We start from the raw sequence: 24,916 nt of genomic DNA, 5'->3' as shown, positions 1-24,916 counted from the left end.
AAGAATTTTCTGGATTTTGCTTTATCCTGTTAGTGTTTTGAGAGTGTCTGGAGTATAGACAGCAATTCGACACAAATACTACAGATTATTTTGAAGTTAAAATTTCAAATCAATCATGTTGACAAAGAAAACCCTTCAGCGTATGACTACTGGCCATTTTAGTGGTACCAATGGTGGAAAGAAAGTTACCTGCTTGTATTTCAGTGATACTGCATTTCTCTTAACTCATTAAATCTCTTAAGTATATTACAAGCTAATTTTAAAAACTAGACCTACTAGATAAAGTGTCTCATTATTTAATATATTATAAGTTTCTAACTGGCCTCAGGATATTGTTTTTTCAATGCCCCAATTCATCCCTTTTTGTGTAGGCAGCTTGCATTTTGAAAAATGTATGCCAGCTCAGTTGTGCTTTATAATTAAGCCCTTGGATGATTTAATTTTTTTCTAACAGCATAGTTCAAACTTCTCAATACAGTTAACAATGCCTTATAACATTTGCCTTCCATATTAGTTTAGATTAATTTTATATCCAATTCCCTTACCATTTCCTTCAATCCAACCAATTTTAGCTTTCTATTTTGTGTATTTCCTAGTATGAGACTCTAACTTCACATAGGTTATGTCTCTTTATTACTTCCCCAACACCCAAATTTCTGCTTTATAAGACTTTACTTACATGCCTCATGAATAATGTTTGACTTTCTTTATGAATTTTAAATGTAGTGTGCAAGGGCTGTATCTTTTGTGTTTTTTGTTGTATGCTAATATTTACAATAGATTGATGAAAATTAATCATTGCACAAATACAGAGATGAAATGCATGAATGTTTCCACTAATGCAAAGGGTCTTTTTTTAAAAAAAAAAAACTATTTTGCTAACCTAAAAAAAACATAAATGTAAGTAGAAACTACTGTGTATGTTTTAAATCTGACATGTAATCATGTCCTTTGAATAAGATATAGTATGATTAAGAGAAGAATGAATATTATTCTATCAAAGTGACCTGTCAGTTCTCTTCCTGACAATACATAGTATCAGTGCTATGAATTAGAAAAAAAAAAAAAAAAACTGTTTCAAAACTCTAAGTATAAAAGAAAGTAGAAAGTCTTTTTCAGGTATCAGTTATATACTATATGCAGTACATATTATATACTAAAGTAATATGTGAATATCTTGTATATTGTAGTTAGAAATGATCTAGAAGTGGGGTGACAGGTGAATTTTGAAGTGTTTTGTAAAACACTTGTATATATTTTGCCACAGTTTTGTAAACCACACTGACATTATGGTCTAAATTTGTGAAAGATGTGTGTGTGTGCTCTTTGATGAGGTACCTAGCCAGAGGATGCTCAGAATTTGCAAGTTTTTATTTGCAACAATAACCATGTAGAGAAATGATTTGCAGCTTGCTCAGTGATGAACCATGTGGAACTTCAGATTGTTTTCTTCAGTAGCATGGAGTTCTACAAATGCTTGGCTTCATTTGCTCTTTACACTTTCACTTATGGTTCCTTTTCCTCCATTCACAGTGGTCCACTTTTAAGTTTTGAAAATAGAGTTTAGTTTTTAAAAGACTGCAAAGGAGAGTTAGAGTCAATGTCTTCATTGCTTTCATTTCCATCTGTGAACAGAATAACAAAGAAAGAGCGGTCTGCTGGGCCTTGGATGTCTCCACCTTGTGAATGACCAAACCTAGTTTCTGGAGGAGCTGATAGTGTTCAGCAATTGCCCTGTGAATTTGGAGGATCAAATAAAATCAATTGCTATTCTGTTCATTCATCCTTGACTGATGAGGAAATTCAAAAGAGAGTCAGACAGAAAGTGATGTGCATATTAACTAGTGATTCAAAAAATATTTCAAGTGAATATTAAATTCCAGGAAGTAATTTCATAGTGAATTACTTGAAAGTCTACAGGAATAAAAAAGGAGATCTTGGGTGGGGGAAAGCGTTTTGAGAGACAATCACATTTTTAATTTTAATTTTTATTAATTACAACTTATTCACTTTATATCCCCTGTCTAGCTCCCTATTTAATTTTTATGACATTTATTCTCTCTCTCTCTCTCTTTCTCTCTTTTTCTCTCTCTCTCTCTCTCTCTCTCTGTGTGTGTGTGTGTGTGAAAAGGTATATAGGAAGGACTTGGTTGTCTTCTTTAACCTTTCGATTCTTGGATACTTAATTTATTTCCTCAGGTCTAGCCTTGTTACAGCAGTTTCAGGCTATTGAAGCTAAGGACTCCACTTTCGGTTTCCCTGGTAGCACTAGCACTGGAAATGTAAGAATCACTTTACCATTCCTCAGAATTTAAGTTAACACATAAAAAGGGGAAGGTATGTCTCTAGCTTTAGGTGCAATCCTAGTTATTCAAGCTACCTAAGAAAAGATGGATTAGTGATATCCCTTAAATAAGATATGCACTTTTTCTTCCCAGAAGCCTCTTCTCAATGCACATGCTGTCTTCCCTTCAGGGAGTATATGGCACTGGCCAGCCTGCTTTTCTGAATTAAGCCTCTATTCTAACTGCCTGAGCGGCTGGGCTGATGTAAGGGCAGATTAACTAATAAACTGGACTTGGAGAAAGAGCAGCATTGGCCCCTGATGAGATGGTTCCATCTAGATTGCTATGTTTGGTTATAGCCTCAGTAAAATGAAGCAAGAGTGAGGCCCAGGGTTTTACCAGAGGCTTGGGTGATTTCTCTGATTTTATCATAATTGACAATAGAATGAGAACTTTTTGCATGCTCCCTAAAAGTCATTAGATCATCAAGTTGAGCCAGTCAGAGCCATCCCCAGGGAGCTGGTAATTTCAACTGTGGACCCTTGGCCTGGACTGCCTCCTCTGCAGAGGGTCTCTGTTTATCTATAGTACATGAATGATCTGCATGGGCCCTAGTGGGTTACTTTTTGGCTGGGCTGAGAAGGGAGGTTATGATAAGGTGTGTGTCATGCCAGCTTCAGTAAGTGGTATATTTGGGCCAGATGGTAAAATTCTTTTGTGAAATGGGGGTGGGAGGTTCTAAAGAGAAATTCTTTGAAGAGGAACTTTTCCTGTATTTGATTTACATCTGAGAGGAGAAAAGGTACATGGATTCAGATAGATCCATTGTACCTTGCAACCTTCCTCATGGGAAACGTGTGGCTGTAAGAAGAGGAATGAATATGAGGAGGGGACAAGAGGAGGGGTAGATGAGGGTTTTTGGGTGGTGGGAGAACTCCTTCCATTTTTTCTGGAAGGAATAAATGAGAAGGGGTGGAGGATGGTAGTGAGAACTTAAGAGGAGAAGGGTTATAAATTGAGAGGAGTAAGGAGGGGTGGAGAAATGGAGGGTGGTAGTGGGATAAAGGTCAAGAATTTAAGTGGCATAAAAGGGATTGAATAAAAGTTCAAAGTTGAAGAAAGTGGAAGCAGGAGTGGGGGAGAGTGAATAGGTTGGGAGCTTCTTACAGGACTGTTTTCCGTGAAGCTTTGAAGCAGTAAAATCTAGTGTGCAGGTCAGGATTGACAGAGGCTGGGCTGTGTCATGAAGGCAGAGAAGGCTTGGACATGTGGCATCTCAGACCACTTGCAGTTCCCTCTAGCAAAGTGATTTAAATCGATGAAAATTTGGAAATCAAAAATGTGGAATCCAGGCCAGGTATGGCCGTGATCTAACTGATATTGGGGCCAGATCTGAACAGAATGATGTGTGAGAGTGGCTGGACTGAGTTTGGAGAGACTGAAGGTTGAGAGGCTTGATTTTAGGCATGACAGAGGGTCCATGCCTCTATGTCTAAATTGGACACAGCCAATTTAGAGTTCATCAAGAAAGGCAGGAGAGGAGGACGACACAGCGGGTTTGAGAAGTGAGCCAGATTGGCAGAAGAAGCTGGTCCAGACTTGGAAATCACTCCACAGAAGAGACAATGGGAGCCAAGGAAGTCCTGGGATTTTGGAGAGCCTGAAGGACTGGTTTCTCTAGATGTTGGCTTCATCTTACCTTCCCACTGAGTTTACAGTGGATGCAGTCTGATACACTAATGACAAAGAGCCTCTGCGCTGAAGGTCAATAGACAGTAAGGGAGAGAAAAAAGGGCAAATGAGACTGATACCCCAACCAAGTTTACATGTCACGCCAATAAAACCCCAGAAGAGAACAGGGACCAGTGTTTTGAATATATTTGAATGTTCAGTCCCCAGGAAATAGAACTATTTGAAAAGATTGAAAGGATTAGAAGATCTGGCCTTGCTGGAGTAGGTGTGGCCTTGCTGGAGGAAGCATGTCACTGGGGAATGGACCCTTAGTTTTCAAAAGCCCATGGCAGGCCCAGTCTTTCTGTCTGCCTGGGGGTTTGGATGTAACTCTCAACTATTTTTTTTCCTGTAACATTCTTGCTTGCAGCCGTGTTCTCTGCCATGCTGTTAATTGACTAAGCCTCTGAAACTGTAAGCAAGCCACCAGTTAATTTTTCTTATAAAAGTTACCTTGGTCTTCACAGCAATAGCGCAGTTACTAAGACTGTGAACAAATACAGTGACCAAGAAAACATATAAAAGAAAACATTTAATTGGGGGCTTGCTTGCAGCTTCAGAAGACTAGTCATTGTGGCCATGGATAAGTTATTTGTACATGCCCTTTTTCTACCATAAAAAGTGATTGGATCATGAAGTATTTGTCCTTCTGTTTTTTAGAGAGTGTGGTAACCAAAGTATACGTTTTATTAGTACTCAAATAACCAAAATAGAATATTAATTCTCAAAGAATTCTGTATTATATACCTGAAAGCTATAGTAAACAGGATAATATCTCATTAACAAAAGTGAATGAGATATTTGAAATATTGAAATACTTGAAATATTTTTTATTATTTCATGATTTATTTTTTAAAAGTTTTTCTGTGTTATCAAGTATATCTTTCTACATATAATATTATTGAGTAAAAAAGCAAGAAAATTATGTGCTTTTCTCTCCCCGTTTCACAGGGTTTTTCAAGGGTCTTCAGTAATTTGGCACTTAGATTTGGGCATAATGTATTTGCAGACATGAATAGGTGTTTATGAGTGTTAGCACAGTTTGTTATTCATTCAGGAAGGTTTTAGGACTGTGACTTTTTCCCCTAATTAGTAAGTTGTATACCCTTAGAAAAGTTTTTCTTTGATTCTGTTTAATTATAAAACACCTTGTCATTGTTTTATCCTTATATGTATAACTGAGTGATTTGATTTGCTATTTTATTTGCAAAAATCCTAGCTCACTTCAGTTGCTCTCTTTATGTAATCCCTAACATTTGTTTAATAAAATCTTTAAAACAGGAAAACCAACTGTTTCTCTACCCACTGCCACAAAAACATGGTTAATTCCTATATGTGCTTATATTCCTCCTGGAAGAAGAATTTTCTGGGAGTAACTCACTGATAACACTCTGCCTGAAAAGTTGGGGAAGTCTGTGTCAGTCAGCTAGTATTGGGAGTAAAACTTTGTGAATCTTTAATATTTAAGTGGAGCAGACATGGTCTATGTCAGAAAATGTAATATTGTTAATAGATAGTCCGGGGGGGATGTTTTTGATTTTTACTTATTTTCATCCTTGTAGCTTAGGTTATTAAAGAAATTAAACCAGTTTTAGAAAAATGTGAGTCTCATTTCCTTTACATTCTTACATTTGAATAAATGTAAGTAAAATAGTAGAATATAGAAACCTTAGAAGAAGCATGATCCATTTTCTATGAAGATGTTCAGTGAAGTGCTCGCTTCGCAGCACATATACAAGAATTTGAACAATACAGAGAACATTAGCATGGGTCCTGCTCAAGGATGACATGCAAATTTGTGAAGGGTTCCACATTTTTTTTTTCTGACAGAGGGCTAATATCCAGAATATATAACGAACTTAAGAAGTTAAACACCAACAAACCAGGTAATCCATTAAAAAATGGAGTACAGAGCCAAACAGAGAAATACTGAATGGCAAAGAAACACTTAAAGAAATGTTCAATGGCTTTAGTCATCAGGGAGATGCAAATCAAAACAACCATGAGATTTTTACCTTACATCCATCAGAATGGCTAGATCAAAAACAGAAGTGATAACACATGCTGGAGAGGATGTGGAGAAAGGGGAACCCACCTCCTTTGATGGAGGGAATGAAAACTTGTGCAACTGCTTTGAAAATCAATCTGGCGCTTTCTCAGACAATTAAAAATAGCACTTCCTCAAGATCCAGCTATACCACTCCTAGGCATATATCCAAAATATGCTCAAGTACACAACAAGGACATTTGCACAACCATGTTTGTAGCAGCTTTATTCATAATAGACGGAATCTGGAAATAACCCAGATGTCCCTCAACTGAGGAATGGATACAGAAATTGTGGTACATTTACATAATTGAATACTACTCAGTAATTAAAATAAGGAAATAATGAAATTTCCACCCTGAGGGGAAGGTGATCAAAGAGTACCAATCAGTTTATGTCAGAGACAGTCCCTGTTCCCATTACTAGGGTACCCAATTGAACCCTGAGCTGCCATGGCTACATCTGTGCAGGGGTTCTAGGTTATCTCCATAAATGGTTCTTGGTTGGAGTATCAGTCTCAGAAAACACCCATATCCAGATGTTTTGGTTCTTTTGCTCTTCTTGTGGAGCTCCTATCCTCTCCATGTTTTTGTGTCTCCCATTTCTTTCATAAGATTCGCCACACTCTGCCCAAAGATGGGCCATAAGTCTCAACACCTTCTTTGATACCCTGCAGGGTTGAGTCTTTCAGAGGCCCTGTGTGCAAGGCTCCTGTCCTGTTCCCTGTTTCCCCCTCTTCTGATGCCCTTCTTTGCCTTTATGAATGAGGATTGAGCATCTTACCGAGATACCTCCTCACTGATGAGCTTCTTTAGGTTTCAGATTTTAGTTTGTTTATCCAATATTGTATGTCTAATATCCACTTATGAGGGAGTATATACCCTGTGTGTCTTTCTGCTTCTGGGATACCTCATTCATGATGATATTTATTAGTTCCCACCATTTGTTGCAAAGTTCATGATTTCCTTGTTTGTAATTGCTGTATAGTATTCCAGTGTGTAACTGTACTACAATTTCTGTATCCATTCCTCAACTGAGGGGCATCTGGGTTGTTTCCAGCTTCTGGCTATTACAAATAAAGCTGCTACAAACATGGTTGAGCAAATGTCCTTGTTGTATACTTGAGCATCTCTTGAATATATGCCTAGGAGTGGTATAGCTGGGTCTTGAGGTAGCAGCATTCCTAATTGTCAGAGAAAGCTCCAGATTGACTTCCAAAGTGGTTGTACAAGTTTACATTCCCACCAGCAATGGAGGAGGGTTCCCCTTTCTCCACATCCTCTCCAGCCTTTGTTGTCACTTGACTTTTTGATCTTAGCCATTCTAACGGGTGTAAGGTGAAATCTCAGGGTCGTTTTGATTGCATTTCCCTGATGACTAAGGACATTGAACATCTTAAGTGTTTCTCTACTATTCGATATGCCTCTGTTGAGAATTCTCTGTTTAGCTCTGAACCCCATTTTTTAATTGGATTATTTGATTTGTTGCTGTTTAACTTCTTGAGTTCTTTATACATTCTGGATATTAGCCCTCTGTCTGATACAGGGTTGGTGAAGAACTTTTCCCAATCTCTAGGCAGTCATTTGTTCTGATGACAGTGTCCTATGCTTTACAGAAGCTTTTCAGTTTCATGAGGTCCCATTTATTGATTGTTGCTCTTAGAGCCTGTGCTGTTAGTGTTCTATTCAGGAAGTTGTCACCTGTGCCAATGAGTTCAAGGCTCTTCCCCACTTTTTCTTCTAACTGATTTATTGTGTCTGGTTTTATGTTGAGGTATTTGATCTACTTAGACTTTAGTTTTGTGCAAGGTGATAAGTAAGGATCTGTTTGCATTTTTCTACATGTAGACATCCAGTTGAACCAGCACCATTTGTTGAAGATGCTATTTTTCCATTGGATGGTTTTGGCAGCTTTGTCAAAAAAATCAAGTATCCATAGGTGTGTAAGTTTATTTCTGGGTCTTATATTTGATTCCATTGATCCACCATTTCATTTCTATGCCAGTACCATGTAGTTTTTATTATTGTTGCTCTGTAGTACAACTTTAGATCAGGGATGTTGATACTTCCAGACGATTTGTTGTATTGAATTCTTTTAGAGATTCTGGTTTTATTATTTTTTTATATTTTTATTTGTTTAATATTAGTTATAGTTTATTTACTTTGTATCCCAGCTGTATCCTGCTCTCTCATTCCCTCCCAATTCCACCCTCCCTTCCTCATCTTTTCCCTGCCCCTTTCCAAGTCTACTGATATGGGAGGTCCTCCTCCCGTTTCATCTGACTCTGTTTTATCAGGTTTCTTCAGGACTGGCTGCAAAGTCTTCCCTTGTGGCCCAGCAGGGCTGCTCCTCCCTTGGTTGGGGGGGGGAGGTCAAAAAGCCTGCCATTGAGTTCATGTCAAAATAGTCCCTGTTCATACTGAAATCTATACACTAAAGAAGATAAACAAGAAAGAGGACCAGGGGTAAGATGATCAATCCTCACTTAGAAAGACAAATGGGATGGACATTGGATGTAGGAGAAAACAAGTAACAGGACAGGAACCTACCACAGAGGGCCTCTGAAAGACTCTGATTTTTACTATGTTAATCCTGCAAAGCCATGAGCATGGGAGATCTTTCCATTTTCTGATATTGTCTTCTATTTCTTTCTTCACAGACTGGAAATTTTTTTTCATACAAGTCTTTGACTTACTTGGTTAGAGTCACACAAAAGTACTTTATATCTTTTGTGGCTATTGTGAAGGGTGTTGTTTCCCTAATTTTTTTCTCAGCCCTTTCATCTTTTGTATACAGGAGGGCTACTGCTTTTCTTGAGTTAATTTTGTATCCAGCCACTTTGCTGAAGGTGTTTATCAGCTGTAGGAGTTCCCTGGTAGAATTTTTTCAGGTCACTTATGTCTATTATAATATCATCTTGACTTCTTCCTTTCCAATTTGTATCCCCTTACTCTACTTTAATTGTCTCATTGCTCTAGCAAGAACTTCAAGAACTATGTTGAAGAGATTTGGAAAGCGTGGGTAGCCTTGCCTTGCCCTGAATTCAGTGGGACTGATTTAAGTTTCTCTCCATTTTGTTTGATGTTGACTATAGATTTACTGTATATTGCCTTTACTATGTTTAGGTAAGTGTCCTGTATCCCTGATATCTCCAAGACTTTAAACATGAATGGGCGTTGGATTTTATCAAATGTTTTTCAGTATTTAAGGAGATTATCATGTGCTTTTATTTTTCTTTCAGTTTGTTTATATGGTGGATCACATTGATGGATTTCCATTTATTGAACCAGCCCTGCGTACCTGGGATGAAGACTACTTGGTTGTAGTAGATGATATCTTTGTAGTAGATGTGTTCTTATATTCAGTTTGGAAGCATTTTGTTGAGTATTTTTGCATCAGTGTTCATAAGGAAAATTGACCTGAAATTCTCTTTCTTTGTTGGGTCTTCGTGAGGTTTAGTACCAAGGTGACTGTGGCTTCATAGAATGAGTTTGGTCGTGTTTCTTCTGTTTCCATTTTGTGGAAGAGTTTGAAGAGAATTGGAGTTAGCTCTTCTTTGAAGGTCTGGTAGCATTCTGCGCTGAAACTGTCTGGCGCTGGGCTTTTTTTGTTTGTTTGTTTGTTTGGATGGGAGACTTTTGATGACCTCTTCTATTTCCTTAGGGGATATAGGACTATGTATTTGATTTACCTGGTCTTGATTCAGCTTTGGTAAATAAAATCGATCAAGAAAATTGTTCATTTCATTTAGATTTTCAAATTTTGAGGCATACAGGCTTTTGAATTAAGACTGAATGAATGTTTGGATTTCCTCAGTGTCTCCTGTTATGTCCCCCTTTTCATTTCTGATTTTGTTGATTTGGATAGATTCTCTCTGCTTTTTAGTTAGTTTGGCTAAGGGTATGTCTATATTGTAGATTTTCTCAAAGAAACAGCTCTTGGTTTCATTGATTCTTTGAATTGTTTTGTTTGTTTCTAATTTATTGATTTCAGCCCTGAGTTTGATTATTTCCAGCCATCTACTCCTATTTTGTGTGTCTGTTTCTTCTTCTTCTTCTTCTTCTTCTTCTTCTTCTTCTTCTCCTTCTTCTTCTGGCTTTTAGGTGAGCCATTAAGTTGCTTGAGTGAGATGCTTCGAATTTCTTGAAGGCGTTTAGTGCTATGAACTTAGGTCTTAGCACTGCTTTCATTGCATTCCATAAGTTTCGGTATGTTGTGCCTTCATTTTCATTGAATTCTAGGAAGATTTTAATTTCTTTCTTTATTTCTTCCCTGAACCAGCTGTCATTGAGTAACGAGTTGTTCATGTGTGTGTAGGCTTTTTGCTATTTCTGTAGTTGTTGAGGTCCAGCTTTATTCCATGGTGGTCAGATAGGGTACAAGGAATTACTTCCATCTTCTTGTATCTGTTGAGTCTTGCTTTGTGACCAAATATATGGTCTATTTTGGAGAAGGTTCCATGAGGTGTTGAGAAGAAGGTAAATTCTTTTTTGTTTGGGTGAAATGTTCTGTAGCTGTCTGTTAGGTCCATTTGATTCATGACCCCTGTTAGAGTCTTTTTTTTTTAATTTCTGTTTTGTTGACCTGTCCTTTTTTGATAGTAGGGTGTTGAAGTCTCCCACTATTAATGTGTGGGGATCTATGTGTAGTTTAAGTTTTATTAATGTTTCTTTTACAAATGTGGGTGCCCTTGTATTTGGGACACAGATATTCAGGGTTATGATGTCTTCCTGGGGGAATTTTCCTTGATGAGTATGAAATGTCCTTCTCTATCTCTTTTGATTAATTTTGGTTGAAATTCTATTTTATTAGCTATAAAAATGGCTACTCCTGCTTGCTTCTTGGGTCCATTTGCTTGGAAAATCGTCTTTCAGTCCTTTACTCTCAGGTAATGTCTATCTTTGTGACTTAGGTGTGTTTCTTGTATGTAACAGATTGCTGGGTCTTGTTTACGCATCCATTCTGTCAGTCTGTGTCTTTTTATTAGAGAATTGAGTCCATTCATGTTGAGAGAGATTAATGATCAGTGGCTGTTAGATCCTTTGATTTTGATGTTGGCTGTGTTAGTGTGTTTGTGTGCTTGGCTACTTTTAGTTTTGCTGTAGTTAGGTTATTTATTTCCTGTGTTTTCCTCAAAGTAGTTAGTTTTCTTGGGTTGTATTTTCCTTCTAGTATCTTCTGTAACACTCGATTTGTTTGTATTATCATTGAAATTTGTTTTTGTCATTGAATATCTTGTTTTCTCCATCTATAATGACTGAGAATTTTACTGGGTACAGTAGCCTAAGCTGACATCTATGTTCTCTTAGGGTCTGCTTGATATCAGTTCAGTCCCTTCTGGCTTTCATAGTCTCTGTTGAGAAGTCAGGTGTGAGTCTGATGGCTTTGCCATTATATGTTATTTGGCCTTTTTCCCTTGCAGCTTTTAATATTTTTTTCTTTGTTCGGTATACTTACCATTTTGATTATTGTGTGGCGGGAGGATTTTCTTTTCTGGTCTAATTTATGAAGTGTTCTGTAGGCCTCTTGTATGCTTATAGGCATCTCCTTTAAGTTGGGGAAATTTTCTTTAATGATTTTGTTGAAAATAATTTCTGGGCCTTGGAGGAGGGAATCTTCTTTTTCCTCTATTCCTATTATTCTTAGGTTTTTTTTTTTGTTGTTGTTGTTTTGTTTTGTTTTCTTTTCATGTTGTCTTGGATTTCTTGGATGGTTTGTATCAGGAATTTTTTAGATTTATTGTTTACTTTGATGGCTACATCAATTTCTTCCACTGTATCTTCCACACCTGAGATTCGTTCTTTCATCTCTTGTAGTCTGTTGGTTATGTTAACCTCTGTAGTTTCTGTTTTCTTTCCTAAGTTCTTCCTCTCCATGATTTCCTCTGTTTGTGTTTTCTTTAATTTTTCCAATTCTATCTTCAGATCTTGAACTGTTTTGTTGATTTCCTTCACCTGTCTGACTGTATTTTCCTGTTTTTCCTTCACTTCCTTCACCTGTTTTCTGAACATTCCTGTTTCTTTTATTTCTTTCAGTGATTTAATCATTTCCTCTCTGAAAGCCACAAACAGTTTGGCTGCATTTTCCAGTATTTCTTTAAGGATGGCTATAATCTGTTTGATGTTATCTTCCTCTAATTCTTTATGTATTTTATTTTGTTTTCTCCATTATCCTCTTCATAAGCATAGATGTAAAGTCATCTTCTTAAATTTCACTTATGTTAGGGTGTCCAGGGTTACTTTCCCCTAGATAACTGGGTTCTGGGGATGCCATATTACTTTGGCTTTTGTTGGTCGTGCTTTTACGCTGGCCTCTACCCATCTGGCTGTCTCAGGTGTTGGCTGTTAATTTCTGGTGCATTCTGGAATCCTGGGGTGGGGAGAATCCCATTAGCAGGGTTCTGAAGGAGACCTCCTCAGCTTTTTGGGTATGGTCAACTGAATGACGGTGTGTCTCAGGAATTGCCACAGGCATATAAACCTGTGTGGTAACTGCTCTCCTTTCACAAGGAGAAGTCCTGGAGATAACTGTCCTGCTCCTGGGTTTCTTGCTCTGAATTTAGTGAGGTGCTGCTGCTCTTACTCTGTGTTTGCTAGGCATAGCCTTCTTGAAGAACCAGGGAGTCCAGCGGTTTTGTCAGTTTAGCTCAGGATATCTGATTGCACCTTGGAGCAGTATCTGGGGGCTGATCCAGTGGCTCTGAGGCTTCTATAGGTCTGAGGTTGGAGCTGTGTGTCCCAGTAGCCTCGTGGTAATCAGTGGGATGTGAGCACAGTGCTCATGCATGCAGAAAGAGGCTAGAGCCTGGAGCCTGCGGGAACCCAGAAACTTTTCTGGAGTTTCGGGTCCTGAGGTTAGAGCTGATGTTTTCCCTATGGTGGGGTTTCCTCCCAACAGGAAGACCCAGTCTGTGGTGTTTTAGTGTCCCCAGTTCCTTCTGGGATGACAAATTGAGCACGCAGGAAGAGTGACTCTGCTTCACTGTAGATTGGGTGCCTGGCACCTCCAAGAACCTGGGAACTTAGCCCAGAAACTTTTCGGGATGGGGGAGGAGGGTTGGCTGAGTGATCTAGAGAGTGGACCTGCTGTTTCCCTCATTAATGGGTTTCTTCCCAACAGAGAAACTCAGGCTCTGGTGTTGTGGTACCCACAATTCAGTCTGGGACAGTGATCAGAGCACACAGACATGTGACTCTGGGTTGGCGACCAAGTACCCACTGGATCTGAGAACTCTTCTGTGGTTTAGCTGGGTGACCTGAACCAGACTGATTCCCACACCATGGGGTTTCCTCTCACCTGTGAAACACAATCTCTCATGTTTTAGGGCCCACAGTTCTGTCACTGTGCTGTCCCTGCTGTGCTGCTGGTCAGAAACTGTGGCTATTTTGGATCTCTCCCCCTTTTGTCTTTTGTATACAGGAAGGCTACTTTTTTTTTTTTTTGTTGTTGTTGTTAATTTTGTATCCAGCCTCTTTGTTGAAGGACTTTTTCAGCTGTAGGAGTGCAAAAACCACAGGATCATCTCTTCAAATGCTGAAAGAGCATTTGACAAAATCTAATACCCATTCACGTTTTACGTTTTGGAGAGATCAGAGATACAAGGCACATATGTAAACATAGTAAAGACAATATACAGCAAGCCTATAGCCAACATCAAACTAAATGAAAAGAAACTTAAATCAATCCTTTGAAATCAGAGATAAGGCAAGGCTCCCCACTCTCTCTGTAACTCTTCCACATAATATTGGAAGTCCTAGATAGGGCAATAAGACAACTAAAGGAGATAAAGGGGATATAAATCAGCAAGGAGGAAGTAAAAGTATCACTATTTGCAGATGATATGATAGTGACCCCAAAAGTTCTACCAGAGAACTCCTAAAAAGTCTTCTTTAGTTAATACCTAAAATGGTCATCCTTTTGTGTAAAAAATTATCCAGTATCTAATTGTAATTTAGTTTCTATTGAAGTTTAAGTCATCATGAAGCCAGTTATTATTGGAAAGAGAGTAAACGTTGAAAGTTTATTCAAAAGTCAAATGTAGTTTTGTTGTAGTTCTTTTGAAACAAAGTACAAATGAAAATAAATTAAAAATTGGAAATTTTAATTCTTCTAATACATTAGCTTTGTATTTTTTGTTTTTGTTTTGTTTTTATTTTGCTTTGGTCTCTGAATTTATAATCTCTCTTTCATTCTTTTCTAAGGCCAACTCACAGAACAGCTCATGAACACAGCATTGTGTTCAAGATGCTGAAGAAAATTCCAGAGGTAGCCTCTCAACTCAGCAGTAAGCATCTGAAAATTCTGAGTAAGAAAATCTTTTCTCAAATCTGGATCAAAGATAGCTTAGGTATGTGACTAATGTGGGGAATCTGGTAGAATGAAATGCTTATATGTATGTCAACTTGGCTTTTTTAAATGTTGATAATTTTACTTGATATGCTAAATATACTGTTTAAAGACAATCTACTTTCAGGGAATGTTATTTGAATAACATCTCACACTTTAGTAAAATTTATAGCACATTGTCTTAGTTAGGGTTCTATTGCTGTAAAGAGACACCATGACCACAGCAACTCATTTTTAATTTTTTTAATTTATTACAATTTATTCACTTTGTATCCCAGCTGTAGTCTCATCTCTCATCCCCTCTCAATCCCACCCTCTCTCCCTCTTCTCCTCCCAGGCCCCTTTCTCAGTCCTCTAATAGGGGAGGTCCTCCTCCCCTTCCCTTTCATCCAAAACTATCGGGTCTCATCAGAACTGGCTGCATTATCTTCCTCTTTTGCCTGATAAGGCTGATCCACAATCAAGGGGAGGTGATCAAAGAGCCAGCCACTGAATTCATGTCATAGACAGCGCCTGTTCCCCTTACTAGGAAATCTACTTGAAGACTGAGCTGCCATGGGCTATATCTATGCAGGTGTTCTAGGTTATCTCCATGCATGAGCCTTAGTTGGAGTATCAGTCTCAGAAAAGATCCCTGTGCCCAGATATTTTGGTTCTGTTGTTCTCCTTGTAGAGCTCCAGTCCCCTTGAGGTCTTTCTATATCCCTCTTCTTTTATAAGATTCCCTGCTCTCTGCCCAAATTTTGGCTATGAGTCTCAGCATCTGCTTTAATACCCTGCTGGGCAGAGTCTTTCAGAGGCCCTCTGTGGTAGGCTCCTGTCCTGTTCCCTGTTTTCTCCATATTCTGAAATTTCTCCAATGGGAACTAGAAATGATCATGCTGATCCAGGTATTCCAGAAGCAGAAAGACATACATGGTATATACTCTCATATAAGTGGATATTAGACATATAATATAGGATAATCATACTAAAATCTGTATACCTAAAGAAGCTAAGCAAGGAGGACCCTGGGCAAGATGCTCAATCCTCATTCAGAAAGGCAAACAGGATAGACCACGGAACACAGCAACTCTTATGAAGGAAAATATTTAATTGGGGCTGGCTTACATTTCAGAGCTTTAGTCCACTATCATCATGGCGGGAAACATGGCAGTGTGCAGGCCAACATGGTGCTATAGAAGGAGCTGAGAGCTGAACATATTTATCTACAGGTAGCAGAAGGAGACTGTCTTCCTAGGCCTAACTTGAGTATATGATCCTCAAAGCCCAAATTCATAGTGGCATGCTTCCTCCAATCAGGCCACACCTACTTCAACAAGGCCACACCTCTTAATAATGTCATTCCCTATAGACCAAGTGTTCAAACTCATGAGTCTAAGGTGGTCATTCCTAGTCAAACCACCACACATATGCTTGTGTACTTTGAGTATATCCAAATTAGTCGTATTACCCCCTGAAACAAAATGGTTTAATTCCCTGGACTTCTGGTTCATCATGTCCGGGATTGTGCCTAAATTAGATTTACAATCATACAGCAATGTATGGTACAAATTTAGAAGCAATCCCCAGCTGCCTTTCAAAATTGGTTAGAGTGCTTGCCTACCGTTAGGGTAGATACTACCCTAAATACAGGGAAAGGAATAATTAGACATAATGCTTATCTTATAGGAGCTACTTCAATATAAATTCATGCACATGAACCTTTGAAGAGAAGGCAATCAAGACATATTTTTTTTGTGTGTCAAGAAAATTTCTTTTTCATTCCTTACAGAAATAAAATTATGATGATGATGATTATTGTCATTATTGTTTACAGGTGAGAATACCCAAATCATTAACATATCATGCAAAGGAATCCTTCTTATAAATGAAATTTTTAACATACTTTAGCCCAATTTTGAACTTGCACTCTGTGTTTGCCATTGTTTGTGGAAAGCAGTTGGTCAGGAACCTGACATTTAAAACTGAATTGAAATCTTGTAGACTTGTGATTTTTGAAAATATTTATATATTTTGACGGTTTTTCCAAATGGTTTTCTGTCATTATTGGCTCCATTTAATCAGAGTTGAGTGATGGAAAATAAATCAAAGGAGTTTTGCCCTGATTAAAATTATTTCAAAGGGGAACAAAAGAGAACAAATGTTCACTATTGCTTTCTTATTAGCTTGAGGATAGTAATTAAGAACTGCTTTGTTTTATAAGTTCTGAAATTATATTTCTAATGGTAAAATGTTATGGTACAACCTAAATTTCCTTCAATGAAATGTTGGCTATCATCAGTTTAATGGAATTGTATGTACTGAATGCATTTATATGTACATGAACGCCTTTCTCTCTCTCTCTCTCTATATATATATATGTATGTATATATATGTATATACAGTTTATATATATATATATATACAGTTTTACCACCTTCTGTGTATATATACTTACATGTATATGCTTATAGGTATGTGTACTTACACATAAAAGGTAGTGAGTAAAAGCACGACAGTAGAAACTTACAAATATCTATAAAAGTGGAGCAAGGGCTGTCTGTGACATGGGCTCTGTTGACTCTGTTGCCCGTTCTTTAATCACTCTCCCCCAGCAAGTTATTTCCAGGCAAGACCTGATGAAACTTGATAGGCTAGGTCAGAAGGTTGAGGAGGAGGACTCCCCATTTCAATGGACTAGGGGAATGGGGTGGCGGGAGAGATCGAGGGAGGTTGGGACCAGGAGGAGACGAGGGAGCAGGCTACAACTGGGATATAAAGTGAACAAATTCTTTTTAATTTAACATTTTTTATTTTAATTTTTATTAATTACACTTTATTCACTTTGTATCCCCCCTTAAACCCTTCCCTCCTCCCCTCCCAATGTCACCTTCCCTCCCCCTTCTCCATGCATGTCCCTCCCCAAGTCCACGGATAGGGGAAGTCTTCCTCTCGTTTCTTCTGATCCTAGTCTATCAGATCTCATCAGGAGTAGCTGCATTGTCTTCCTCTGTGGCTTGGTACGGCTCCCCCCCCCCATTAGGGTGAGGTGATCAATGATCAGTCCAATCAGTTCATGTCAGAGACAGTCCCTGATCCCATTACTATGGAACTTACTTGGACACTGAACTGCCATGGGCTACATCTGTGCAGGGGTTCTAGGTTATCTCCATGCATGGTACTTGGTTGAAGTATGAGTCTCAGGAAAGACGCCTGCACTCAGATTTTTTGAGTTCTGTTCCTCTCCTTGTGGAGCTCCTGTCCTCTCCAGATCTTACTATTTCCCACTTCTTTCATAAAATTCCACGCACTCTGCCCAGCAGTTGGCCATAAGTCTCAGCATCTGCTTTGATAGACTGCAGGGCAGAGCCTTTTGGAGGCCCTCTGTGGCAGGCTCCTAACTAATAAATAAAATTTTAAAATATATGTATTTATATTTAAAACTACATGTGGGTCCAGAATGACATTTTAAGTATACATGCACTTAAATGTTCCCCAGCAATCTACTATGATTGAAGGCTTGTCTACCTATGCATAATTAATTGTGTTGGGAGGTGGTAGAGCCTTTTGGAGTGGGTCTTTATGGATGATTCTTTTCAGTGATTTGGCTATAAGGTAATATGTATGCCATTCACTGGGTTCTTTTTTAAATTTATTTTTATTTATTACACTTTATTCACATTCTATCCCAACTGTAGCCCTCTCTGTCATCCCCTCCCAATCCAACCATCCCTCCCTCTCCTCCTCCTATGCCCATCCCCAGTCCCCTGATTGGCGAGGTCCTCCTTCCCTTCCATCTGATCCTGCCTATCAGGTCTCACCAGGACTGGCTGCATTGTCTTCCTCTGTGGTCTAGTAAGGTTGCCTTCTCTTCAGGCGTAGGGAATTATGATACTAATAGTAAATATGGCTGTATTAACATTCCTGTCTTTGCTTCTGTTAGATATTTGATTGACTCCTACTGTCACTCATAGCACAGTATATTCTCCAAATATGACTTCACCAGTAGCCAAACAAATGTGATATGTGATCTTTGGTTAGAACATACTGTGTCCTAAATGTACCCTTTTTTCATTATAAAGTCATATAGCTCAGATATTTATTAAACTAAAAGAAGCTAATATAAGAGCAGTAAAGGCAAAATCATTTTCTATTTCTTCTACATGTGTGGATGTGCTAATTCCTACAATAATTTTAGAGTCACATATACTTTAATTAGGTATTTATATTTTGCAAGAAAGTTCTACAATAAAAATGTAGAAGTGGTTGCTTCTACATTTTACATTTCTACATAAAAATGTAGAAAGAAGTGGTTGCTTCGGCAGCACATTTACTAAAATTGGAATGAGGTAGAGATTAGCATGGCCCCTGCGCAAGAATGACACACAAATTCATGAAGCATTCCATATTTTTTTTAAAAGCAGCAAGGGAAAAAGACCAAGTAACATATAAAGTAGACCTATCAGAATCTCACCAGACTTCTCAACAGCTACTACAAAAGTCAGAAGTGCCTGGGCAGATGTCATGTAGACTAAGAGGCACCACAGATGCCAAGCCAGACTACTATACCCAACAAAGCTTTCAGTCAACATAGATGGAGAAAACAAAATATTCCATGACAAAACAAAAACAGAAACAATATCTACACAGCAAGCCAGCCCTACAGAAGATACTAGAAGGAAAACTTCAATCCAACAAAATGAACTAAACCCAAGAAAACACAGGATATAGATAACTTCACAACAAAAAATTTAAAGAAAACAAGCAATGAAACACAGTAACACCACGAAATCCACAATAAAAAGAACTAACATGCATTGGTCACTATTATCTATCAGCATCAAGAGACTCAACTCTAAAATAAGCAGACACAGACTAAAAGAATGGTTGCAGTATATACTCGCTTATAAGTAGATATTAGACCTGAAAGATAGGATAAACATACTAAAATCTGTACACCCTAGGTCACAGAGGAGGACATTGTAGCCAGCCCTGAAGAGACCTGATAAACTAGGATCAGATGAAAGGGGAGGAGGGCCTCCCCATCAGTGGACTTGGAGAGGGCAGGAAGGAGATGATGGAGGGAGGGTGGGATTGGGAGGGAATGAGGAAGGGGGGCTGCAGCTGGGATACAAAGTAAATAAACTGTGATTAATATAAAAAGTAATAAAAAAAGGAAAGAGGAAGGAAAAAAAAGAGAGATGAACAAGAAAGAGGACCCCAGGGTAAAATGATCAATCCTCACTTAGAAAGACAAATGGGATAGATATTGCAAGTAGGAGAAAACAAGAAACAGGACAAGAACCTACCGCAGAGGGCCTCTGAAAGACTCTACCTAGCAAGCAGTGTATCAGAGCAGACACTGAGACTCATAACCAAACTTTGGGCAGAGTGCCGGGAATCATATGAAAGAAGAGGGATTTAGTATGACCTGGAGAGGACAGGAGCTCCACAAGGACCAAATATATTTGGGCACAGGTGTCTTTTCTGAGACTGAGTTTCCAACCAAGGACCATGTTTAGATATAACTTAGAACCCCTGCTCAGAAGTAGCCCATTGCAGCTCAGCATCCAAGTGGGTACCCTAGTAAGGGGAACAGAGACTGTCTCTGACATGAACTCAGTATTGAGTTCTTTGATCTTCCTCCCTGAGGGAGGAGTAGCCATGCTAGGCCACAGAGGAGGACATTACAGCCAGTCCTGGTGAGACCTGATAAGCTAGGGTCAGTTGGAAGGGGAGGAGGACCTCCCCTATCAGTGGACTTAGGGGCAGGGAGGAGATGAGGGAGGGAGGGTGGAACTGGGAGGGAAGGAGGGAAGAGACTACAGCTGGGATAAAAAGTAAATAAACTAATTAATATAAAAATAAAAATTAAAAAAAAAGAAATGCTCAACATCCTTAGTCATCAAGGAAATGCAATCAAAATGACCCTGAAATTTCACCTTACACCCATCAGAAAGGCTAAGATCAAAAACTCAAGGGACAACACATGCTGGAGAGGATATGGAGAAAGGGGAAACCTCCTCCATTGCTGGTGGGAATGTAAACTTATACAACCACTTTAGAAATCAATCTGGCGCTTTCTCAGACAATTAGAAATAATCCTCATGATCCAGCTATACCACTTGAGCATATATCCAAGAGATGCTCAAGTATACAATAAGGACTTTTGCTCAACCATGTTTGTAGCAGCATTATTCGTAATAGCCAGAATCTGAAAACAACCCAGATGTCCCTCAATGGAGGAATGAATACAGAAATTGTAGTATATTACAGAATGGAATGCTATTCAGCAATTAAAAACAAGGAAATCATGAAATTTATAGGCAAATGGGGGAAACTATAAAAAATTATTATGAGTGAGGTATCCCAGAAGCAGAATGACACACATATGGTATATACTCACTTATATGTGGATATTTGACATTTAATATTGGATAAACATACTAAAATCTGTACACCTAAAGAAGCTACACAAGAAGGAGAACCCTGGATAAGATGGTCAATCTTCACTCAGAAAAGGAAAAGGAATGGACATTGTCGAAGAGGGAGAAAACAGGGAACAAGATAGGAGCCAACCACAGAGGGCCCTGGAAGACTCTACCCAGCAGGGTAGCAAAGCAGATGCTGACTCATATCCTAACTTTGGAGAGAGTGCATGGAATCTTACAAAATAAATAGAAGATAGAAAGAGCTGGAGGGGACAGGAGCTCCACAAGAGGAGCAACAGAAGCAACAATTCTGGGCCCAGGAGCCTTTTCTGAGACTGATACTCCAACCAAACCATTCATGGAGATAACGTAGAACCCCTGCACAGATGTAACCCATGGCAGCTCAGTGTCCAAGTGGGTTCCCTAGCAAAGGGAATAGGGCCTGTCTCTGACATGAACTCAGTGGCTGGCTCTTTGATCACCTCCCCATGAGGTGTATGGCAGCATTACCAAGCCACAGAGAAAGAGAATGCAGCCAGGCCTGATGAGGGTCAGATGGAAGGAGAGGAGGACCTCCCCTATCTGTGGACTTGGGGAGGAGCATGGGAGGAGAATTGAGAAGGCGGGTGTGATTCGGATTGAATGAGGGAGGGTGCTATAGCAAGGATACAAAGTGAATAAACTGAATAAATAAATAAAATTAGAAAGAAACATTTATTCTGATTGTATAGCATATTAATACTTTACCATAGTTCTTAATAAAATACCAACTCATACGTGATTTTATAACATACAAAATTTTAACTTGTATTTTCTAGTTCTTTAAAAATTTATAAATCTCTGTTTTTTTTTTCCATCTCCCTTTATCCAAATTCCTTGGCATTTTTAAGACATGTAGCTCTAACAGCTCCGATGTTCCCGCTCAAAGTGTCCGCTCGTTCCATACACACACTTCGTAGTTCCCTTTGTTCATCCGCCTCGTGGAAAAAGTCTAGCTTGGTGTCCGCGTCTCTCCATTCGCTTTGTTTGGGAGTGTGTCGCTCTGTCTGCTGTGATTTATTCTTCCCACATGCAGCCCATTGTCCCCAGACTGATGACCTTCAATCTGCCACAGAGGCTCCTTTTTCTAGTGCAATTCTGGACAGGTGTTTGTGCCTTCTGGTCTTTTTATATGTCTATTAGTTCTTTTAAGCTGCATTATTTAAGAAAGTTTCCTGAATTTACCTTTATCCATACAGATTCTTAAAGATTTGTTTCTATGAGCAAAAAAAAAAAAATACATATATAAAAAGAAACAATATTATGACTTAAGTGAATCAAGTATAGAAATGTTTCTAAGTAATCATGGATTTAAGCATTCTGTCTTATATTATTTACTATATAGTCCTATAATTAAAGATTACTTATAATAACTGCCTCAAAATTACTGAAGATAAGGGATGGAGATGGCAGTCAGTGTATTGCATGCATTAGGTGTTGATCTGTGGTCCTTCAAACTATAGGCAGATTTCATGATGCTGTTTCATGTTGGTCTGCAGAACTAGAGAGAAAGTATTGTCAATCAGACTGGAGAGTTTCTGCAGTGTACTGGCTTGTAAGGCTGTCATGCACAGTGGGATAGGTGTGTCCAATACATTTTTGACCTGATTTATTTTTTAATTCTATCATAATTTGAGAATCATTTGTAATAAAATGTTTTAAATAGTTCCACAATGGAAAAAGCATTCATAGAAAATCAATGGATAATCTGAAATTAAAGTTGAGGCTCTTAGTTCTATTACCAACCAAAGAGCAGAATGTTCTAACCGGGACTAAATTTAACCAAAGAAATGCAAGACTTAGTATTAAAAGCAACAAAGCAGTTTTGAGATCTATCTTTCAATATCTAACTAAATAGAAACTCACCAAATAATTCTACTTTAAAGGACTTAATATAGCGATATCTAAGTTAATGTACATATCAAACAAAGTCCAGGTGTCTTTTTACACAAACGGATAAGCTGCTTCTAAAATTCATACAGAATTTAGAGCATTCAGAAAACTTCAAATATATTGGAAAACAGAAATAAAAACAAAATAAAAGGGGCCCAAATATATTGATTTCAGAAATTATTGCAAATATGCATGGCATCAAAGCAGTGCACTATCAGTGTAACGACAGCTATGTCGCTCACTATAATAAGATAAAGGCCATAAGTAATAACTTAATTCAATGATTTATTCTTAGGTTATATTTTTAATACAGTCCAATGGCATGTGGCTTGGTCAACTGTATTCATACAACAAATAATAATGTTTGTACAATTGATTGCCCAAAATGTATCAAAGACTAAATAGAGGAAGTAAAAACTGTTAAACTATTAAATTACCAATTAATTTTTATTGACAATAGGTTAAGTCTGTCTTTGTCATTTATAAGTGACAAACAATTGAATAATTTGCACTATGTAGAAATTAAAATACTTTGACTATTAATAAAAACTAAAAGACTAAAAACAGTGGTCCATAGCATCCTTTAGATCTCAAAGTTGTGTCATGTCCTCCATGTAGTTCCCTGTGGCTGTGGCTTGCTCAGCTGTTGAAGCTCCCAGAATTGTCAACAATGTGAAAGACTGGCTTTGGGACATCTAATACTTTACCACTTGGTGGAGTGATTTCTGGGAAAACTAGATTGTCATTTTGAGACTCTACTATGGGGATTTGTCTGACCAGGTGAACTTGACCTAATAGAACCTTAGCCAGATGTGCAGACACATAAACAAACTGAGCCATTGTGTTGTGTCCAGACTTTCCAAAAACAAATCATGTAATCGATGACTACCACAAAAATTGAAGGGTGATTAAATATGATTCAAATGCACATCTCATCTTCACTGCACAGTTCCCTAACCTCCTGAAGAATTTTAATTTAAAACATGGCTGCTCTGGCAAAAGATCATATTCAAAGACCTTCTAGGTCTGTCTGATCACACTAGAATACAAACACACCTTTAATCCAGGAGGCAAAGGCAAGCAGATCTGAATTCAAGGCCAGCCTGGTAGAGAGCAAGCTTCAGGTAAAGAAAAGCTTGGGTCCATTATGGCACATGCCTTTAATCCCAAACAATGAAGGTAAAGATAGTTTATAGAAGTATTTTAAAATGATCATATTTTAAAATGATGGCTAATTGAGTGGCAGAAATTGTGATGACTCACAGAAAGATTTGACAGAATAGGATATGACCAACTCTCAAGAGAAGAGAGAAAAAAGGGAAGCTGCTTAATGGGCAATGGAGAGAAAGAAAGAGAGAGAGAGAAGGCAGTTTTACCAGGAAAGTTTTTTTTAGGTTGATTAAATTATCACTTATTATGATTTATTCAATTTGTATCCCAGATGTGGCCCCCTCCCTCATCTCCTCTCAATCCTGCCCTCCCTCCCTCTTCTCCCCCTCTGCCCCTCCCATAGTCCACTGATAGGAGAGGTCCTCCTCCTCTTCTATTTGACCCTAGCATATCAGGTCTCATCAGGACTGGCTGCATTGTCTTCCTCTGTGGTCTTACAAAGCTGCACCCCCCAGGTGGAGGTGATCAGAGAGCCTGCCACTGAGTTCATGCCAGAGAAAACTCCTATTCCCATTATTAGGGAACCCACTTGGAGACTGAGTCTATGGGCTACCTCTGAGCCAGGGTTTTAGGTCCTATCCATGAATTGTCCTTGGTTGGAAGTTTTACAGAGAGAGGTTGAATGAGAGAACAAGCTAAACACAGGAGAAGACAGAATGAGCCAGAGAATGAGAAGAATCCAGAAGAATAGAAAAGACTGCTGGAGTTAGTTTGAGGCCAAGCAGAGCAATTCAGAGGCCAGAAGGAAAGCCAGATTAAATAAGTCCGCTGTGAAAAAAGTTTGAGCCAGAACCATGGAGTTGAAGCCAGCCCAGAGCTCAGTAAGAACAAGAAAGGGTAAGCTCATTAAGCAGTAAATCAGAGGCTTAAAAAGTTTACACCTAGGTCAGATTTTGTCAAAGCTTAGAAGCTTCCAGGACTAGGCCTAGGTTAGCAGAAGGAGGCAGTAAGCCTCGAAGACAACAATTGAAATGGGAACATAAAAGTTTCTT

At 38.5% G+C, this 24,916-nt stretch overlaps 1 protein-coding gene and 2 non-coding genes across 3 annotated transcripts in view; all 3 read left to right on the top strand.

Annotated features, from left to right (window-relative positions):
* The window catches only part of Cnbd1 (cyclic nucleotide binding domain containing 1), a 371,846-nt gene that overhangs the window by 209,421 nt on the left and 137,509 nt on the right, over window positions 1-24,916 (top strand). The window contains 1 exon segment of the mRNA XM_060384618.1: window positions 14,265-14,410. Coding sequence (XP_060240601.1) covers window positions 14,265-14,410 — 146 coding nt within the window.
* On the top strand, window positions 5,729-5,834 carry LOC132655035 (U6 spliceosomal RNA). The gene has a single exon (XR_009592618.1). It is a non-coding gene; the product is annotated as a U6 spliceosomal RNA (small nuclear RNA).
* On the top strand, window positions 18,701-18,804 carry LOC132655042 (U6 spliceosomal RNA). Its single transcript, XR_009592624.1, has one exon. It is a non-coding gene; the product is annotated as a U6 spliceosomal RNA (small nuclear RNA).

Source organism: Meriones unguiculatus, chromosome 6 (assembly GCF_030254825.1).
Source record: "Meriones unguiculatus strain TT.TT164.6M chromosome 6, Bangor_MerUng_6.1, whole genome shotgun sequence".
Classification (NCBI taxonomy): domain Eukaryota; kingdom Metazoa; phylum Chordata; class Mammalia; order Rodentia; family Muridae; genus Meriones; species Meriones unguiculatus.
Note: the sequence above shows the minus strand (reverse complement) of the source record. Positions and strands in the feature narration are given on the sequence as shown.